Below are 6,333 nucleotides of genomic sequence, written 5' to 3'. Positions count from 1 at the left end.
CCTCGCGAAACTAATCATTCATTGTTCAGTGTGAGAATTATATACGTCGTGTCATTACACGCTTGTGCAAACACTGGCTGAAAGTTTGCTTGTTTTAGGAGTCCGGTTCGCTTCCAGATGGCCTAAACCCAGCGTCCGATTCCCAGTAACGTGGAAGGAACACCAGCGCCAAACGCACGCAGTATTGATGGAAAGTAAAATGAAAATCAAAATAAAGATTCCTGCCAGTAACCACAGTCGTACATACAAGTTCACGTTTCTGCAAATATTGCAGCTAACGAGAAAAGGACACAGAACGGGGCCCTCTGAAGATCACTGATTTTTGCTGTATTGCAAATGCCTTTGATACGACTGAAGAACTGGGTCATTCTGGTTGTACCCCTGAAGCCTAGACTGACTAAGAAATGTGAACTGATCTCCGGGTCCCTTCATCATCCTACAACACTTAAAAATCGGCGAGTGCTTTGCAATGGAAAGATTGCGTAGACCGGATCCTGAGACGTGATTTCTTCAACATCTTAATACTCCGCTTCGCCTTCGCGGATCGAGAAGTAAAGGCAAGTTCGGAAGAAGTCGAAAAAACGTTGACCTGTTGACGGTGAGTAAAAATGGTGACATGCATGTTGCTAAGTAAGTAATCGTGAATTCGAACTTGAACTTTATTGTCTTCTTTTTCCTGAGTACAAATAGTGAACATACATACCACAATCATAAGGTAAAGATCATTAAAACACACACACACACACACACACACACACACACACAGAGGAAAGCGAGGAAATGTCCCTCAGAAAAAAATAAGACTATTAAACGAGCACTAGTAACTGATATTAACCGCAACTACTAGCTATTCTGAAAGTTGGTAACTACTAAAACACAGTCAGGTAGAGTGTTTTATAAGTATCTTATATAAGAATGTCTCTCCCCTGTTTCCGCCTCTTATGTACATATATATATATGTGTGTATATATATATATATATATACACATTATTATCATCATTATCATTACCATTGTTATTATCATTATTACCATTATCATCATCATTATTATTACTATTATTATTACCATTATCATTATAAACTGCGCAGGTGAAATCAATATTAATATCCCCGAATGCATATCCCTCTATACTTATATTCATGACACGATATTTGCTCCTGCGACACTATTGCCCCGGTCTTATTTTCTCCAAGAAGTTAGGGTTTAAATAGGGTTAGTGTTGTGATAAGGTTTTGGGTTTATTTTGATATGAGGATTAGGATTAGGGTTACGGTTATGTTTGTGAGTGGAATTTGTGTTTGTCTAAAGGTGGCCGCACACATGCGGTTTTTTCTTGCGACTGCTTGCGGTTTCGAGAAGTCGCACGCGGTTCTCGACCGCATGCGACTTCTCGCGACTTGGAGGCGTCCGCAAGCCTTGCGACCTCCTTGCGACTGCTGTCAAATTTTGAACATGTTCAAAACCTTGCGATCGTCTGCGGTTGCCTCTGCGATCCCTTGCGACCGGCTGAAATTTCGCAAGCCTTGCGGTCGTTGCGCTCACACTATGCGACTCGATGATTGCGATCTGGCAACCGCAACAGATCGCAAGCACTGCGATCGAAAAAACCGCATAGTGTGAGGCCACCTTTCGAGTGCAGATATTTCATGGGAGCCATTGTCGTAGGAGAAAATGTCATGGAACTACCTCCTCCTACGACAGCCAGAAAAGAATCTACGGAAGAATCGGTGCCATAAATTTAGCGTAACAAAAACACACTATATGTTCACCTTCTCTTAGACACTGAAATTATATCAACGCAATTTACAGGTTGTCATATGGCATTTTCATTTACTCACTTTTCTTTGCGAGTGTATTCAAAATTACCTATGTCACCCAGGCACAAACATTTACGTATAGATTTTACTAACATAGTTTGATAGAACTGTTCTGTTTTGCACTTTTTACGTAAAAAGTCTGCAAGCAAAGAGAATTAAAGGAAAATGTGCATGAGAATCGTGTGTAGTGATACAGTTTGCAGTTCCGTACAGCTCTTCAGGAATCTTAAAGCGAAAGAAATAGCACGGCTGATATACCGATGAATGCAGTTTTTAGACGTCGACGTGCACGGCACTTCTGCCTTCATTTCATGGTAACAACATTGACGAAATTAGTGATAACGCATTGCAATGAGATCATCCAACATCCTCTGGAAATAATCGCACACAATAATTCTGCAATACACACTATGTGGGTGAACATGTCCTTTAAAGTGATTTTCGCTGTATGCGTTCTACAGGATGCATCACAAGTGAGAAGCATTGCATTTCGAACGAAATGAAAATTATTTCATACTAAACTGTTAGCAACATCTTTATTTCAAATATTTTTTGCTTGTCTGTTGTTGTTTTTTTACGTATACTATATTGATGTAAAAAAAAAGAAATAAAGAGGAGAGTTAGCCCGCAGGTATCCCAATGCTGTTTCAGCGTGCATGATATGCTATTATGATCCTGCATCCTTCTGTTTAATATCGATATATATCACAAGTGAGCAACACGCCTACCAGCGCTAACAATGAGCTCCACGTCCGCAACAGCTGCGCTTCAAGTCATCGGAAATGTCCTGTCCGGGCGTTGAAAGAGAGCCGGGGTATTTTTAATTCTCTCCTTCATCCATTAAACAAAATTGCCCTCATCTATGCAGGCACTTACATCGCTATAGATGCATGATACAGCGTCGTGTAACCATGGAGACAATGTTGTGGATTCATGGACAACGCGTTTGTTCATCCGAGTGCACATAAAGGGGCGAGGTCGTTAAACCGTCGTTGAATTCATCCCATACACCAATCTGTTTCGTCACAATTCTTTTTCTTTCTCCCTCTCTCTCTCTCTCTCTCTGTCTCTCTCTCTCTCCCTCTCCATCTATCATCGTTTATGAATGATAAAATACCGCAGTAGTTATAAACCTACAGCCTGATGTCAGGAAAATTAAAACTTCTTTCGAGCGCATTGAAATCATTTTCCGGTGTTTAAAATCATAACCTAGCTTTAAAATACTATATTTTGCAGCGTAATTCGTTAACTTGCAAATTACGAGATTGCACTGGTTTCAAATAAAACCATTCACTTGTTTCCTTCTTCTTCGATCTTCTTCTTCTTCTTTCATTTCTCGTATAAAGGGGAAAATGGTAATTTTAGCATCCTGGGAAATAAAGATTGGGCAAAAGGTGAACTACGCCTGTACGTTGAATCGTTTCAATGGCGATAAACATTTTTAACACTCGACGCTCATTGTGATACCTCGATATTCCCCCTCCCCGTTTCCAATTTACCTGTATTTCCTGATTGATAGTGATAAGGCGCATGACCGCACGCTGCTAAGTATTTGGATTATGCTGAATTTCAGCACTGTGTTGGGCGACCCAACGAATAACTAAAGTCAATCGCTGGCATGAAAACTGCACACAGTCCATTACCTGAATCAACTGTAGTTTGTGGTATAGGGCCCCTCTAAAAAGAGCTCTCGGAGCGCTGTGTATTTTCTCTGTCTTTGTGTCATTCTTGTCATATCATGATCTATTGCAGTGTCACAAATATGTATGAGGTATATTTGACGGCAGATATATATCATTTCTCTCATTTTTTTTTTTGCATTGTTATGACTGATGCAAGGGGGGCTTAATGTCTTAAAGTCGCATCATTCCACCGGAGGGGATGTGACAGAAACGTCACATATAGAGATACATCATACAGCAGGGATGTTTCTCACCGTGGGCAAAATAACTAGAAAATAACTGAGTGGTGGTTATTTCTCGGTCCCAAGTCACCATTTTAATTCAAGGATAACCTGTTCCAACATCAAATTTATGCTCCGCGATTAAATTAGAAATAGCCTCGAAATAATGGTCTAGGTGATGAATCAGCCAGATGAGATTAGCAGGGTGCCCTCAAAACAGACACATTGTGTGTGTGCGTGTGTGTGTTTGTGTGTGTGTGTGTGTGTGTGTGTGTGTGTGCGTGTGTGTGATCCAACACCACGGAAGCCTGATTACTTTGCCGAACATCGATTCCAAGCTTCTGGCTTTCGAACATTCTTTAGATTTTCAGTTTTCCATGACAATAAGTGTGCCTCACTCTTCGGGCAAACGACCACGAAAGTCAGATGAAGTACAGAAAATTATACATTTAAACATTAACTTGTCCAGTTTATCCTGACTTGATAATGCATGAGATATTATTTCGTATCTTTTTATTAAACCGAATCATCTCTCATTGCGTATTTCTCAACTTAAAATGGTGCCTGCGACTTTTGGTGGGTTAGGTCATGATGAGTTTCATGATGCATGTGTCTGATTTATACGCAGATCTTGATATGGTCATTTTGCATAACGACAAGGATAGTGTATTTTGCATACAGATTTGAATAGATAGATAGATAGATGGATAGATAGATAGATATATATATAGATTAATATAGATAGATTATGGAAACACGCTGTATGCATACTGCTAATATGAACTGACCGTCGTACGATTTTTTTCTCTCCACAGTTACATCGCTCAACCTTTTGAAAACGTGTCGGAACATAATCATCGCATTTTTGCTTCTGAAGAAATCAAGAGTGCGAGAGATTGCTCACAGGATGTCAGTCGGGAAATCAGAATCGCTCCTACGTCGCGACGCGCGAGCGTTCTGCAATAAGCGCCACCAGCGCACTATTTGGGAAGCGCGTCGCGACGAACGGAGGACGAATCAACAACTCGAACGCGAGCTGCGTCTACTGGAGCGCTCGCGCGCTTACCGAGAGAGAGAATTGGATCGCGACCAAGTCACGTTCCTCAACAGTTTCGTGGATATCTTCCAGAGGCAGTGTGATATCGTCGCCGAGCGAAAGGCGCAAGTGGTGGATATGGAACCGTCGAATGAGGACCAAGAAGTCGATAGTGTGGACGCAGACGATAGTCAGTGCGACACGCAGTTCGAAGATCAGGAGACTTACACCGTTACTACATCTGAGAATGGAAAAGGGGACGACAATTCTGAGATAACTGCGGTTGCTCAACTTAACAAGAAGGGACTCCTCATGCATCGGGATTCCCTCTTGCCGATTATCTACACCCCAAGTCTGTCCGAGGAGTCTGCCCTCAAGTACTCCAGCCGTCCAAACTCCCCGAGGCCCGTGGTGACGAGTCCGTCTGAACTCGGAGAGATGACACAAGAAAGTGCCCATGTAGAAAACCATATCGAGCAGCCATCTCCGAGGACAGGCAGTCCAGAGGAGGCATCGATTACAAGTGCATCACCCAGTCCTCCTCGCAAAGTGCAGCTCAACGTCTCTGCTCCCGTCTACCGAAGGCGGCTTAGCCCCATCAGCCGCTTTAAGATCCCCGAGTCGCATTTCCGCGCGGACAGTCCGTCGAGCAAAAACTCGACAATCTACGTCAGTGACGTCCCCGATCTCGGAGAGTCAGTGCGCGGGATGCGCATGCGCAGAAGGACCCGGATCCCTCCGCAAATAGCGCAAACAAACGTGAAGACATCCGGAGGCAACCGCAAAAGTCGGCAAGAGTCGCGACAGAAAAAACACCCTGGCGCTGCAGACGAGAGTGAAAATGGCGTGGCGGCACAGGAGTCGATGCTCAACACAAAGTTCATGCTCGAGTTTGAGGAGGCCAGCCGTAACGCGCTCGACCCATACGCCACGGGGACCGACATCGAAAATATCCGCAAGCAATTCTTGGTGAACACTTTGGCCAAGAAGCTAAAGATCAGCGCCCTCAGGAGTGGGCACTTTGCAGAACTCGACGACATTCGGAAGAAGATCGAGCGACGCAGAAAGTGCGTCGAAGAGATTCTGCAAGCAAAGAGGAAAAATAGACTAGCTGCGGCTCAGGCTGCAGCTAATAAGCACGAGGCTATGGATGGGGCTGTTGGAGAGGAAGATGCTCCTGGACCTACGACAGAAGATCTTGGAGAGAACTGAAATGAATTGATTGTGATCTCCTTGATACACATTGTGTATGGTTGATTACCGTTTCCCGACTACATCTGCATTGCTTGCCACCAGGGGCTGACCACGAGGAGCTGGAACCTCCTGCCCGTTTTCCCATTTGTCTCTGAAGATGAAAAACGTTCAGTGATTAAAGGATAGTACGAACGTAATGTGCGAGCAAATTAAGCAGAGTCGTACACGTTGTGTTCTATGTATACAGGCCTATATAGAGTATAATTGTAGTACATTATCTTACATGGAAAGTAATGATGCGACAAAATAATGGCATTCCACAGTCTTAGACGAGAAGTGAGAATCACGTAAAGCTGGTTAACTATTCGTCAATACGCTGTA

The 6,333-nt window shown here is 43.2% G+C and overlaps 1 protein-coding gene across 1 annotated transcript; it reads left to right on the top strand.

Annotated features, from left to right (window-relative positions):
* The first annotated feature begins 237 nt into the window (after positions 1-237).
* Positions 238-5,970, top strand: LOC139726654 (uncharacterized). The gene is made up of 2 exons (XM_071637642.1): positions 238-598; positions 4,538-5,970. Exon 2 carries the CDS (start codon positions 4,630-4,632, stop codon positions 5,968-5,970), a length of 1,341 nt encoding a protein of 446 aa, XP_071493743.1. The 5' UTR covers positions 238-598; positions 4,538-4,629.
* Positions 5,971-6,333: the final 363 nt, after the last annotated feature.

The sequence above is a fragment of the Diadema antillarum genome, unplaced genomic scaffold (assembly GCF_040938485.1).
Source record: "Diadema antillarum isolate AM-2024a unplaced genomic scaffold, OU_Dant_1.0 seq00000094_RagTag, whole genome shotgun sequence".
Taxonomy (NCBI): Eukaryota; Metazoa; Echinodermata; class Echinoidea; order Diadematoida; family Diadematidae; genus Diadema; species Diadema antillarum.
The sequence above is the reverse complement of the archived record's forward strand: the minus strand, read 5'-3'. Positions and strand labels throughout refer to the sequence as shown.

Excerpts from the sequence above, each read along its gene's own strand:
- LOC139726654 (XM_071637642.1), top strand. The coding sequence starts at position 4,630 with ATGTCAGTCGGGAAATCAGAATCGCTCCTACGTCGCGACGCGCGAGCG.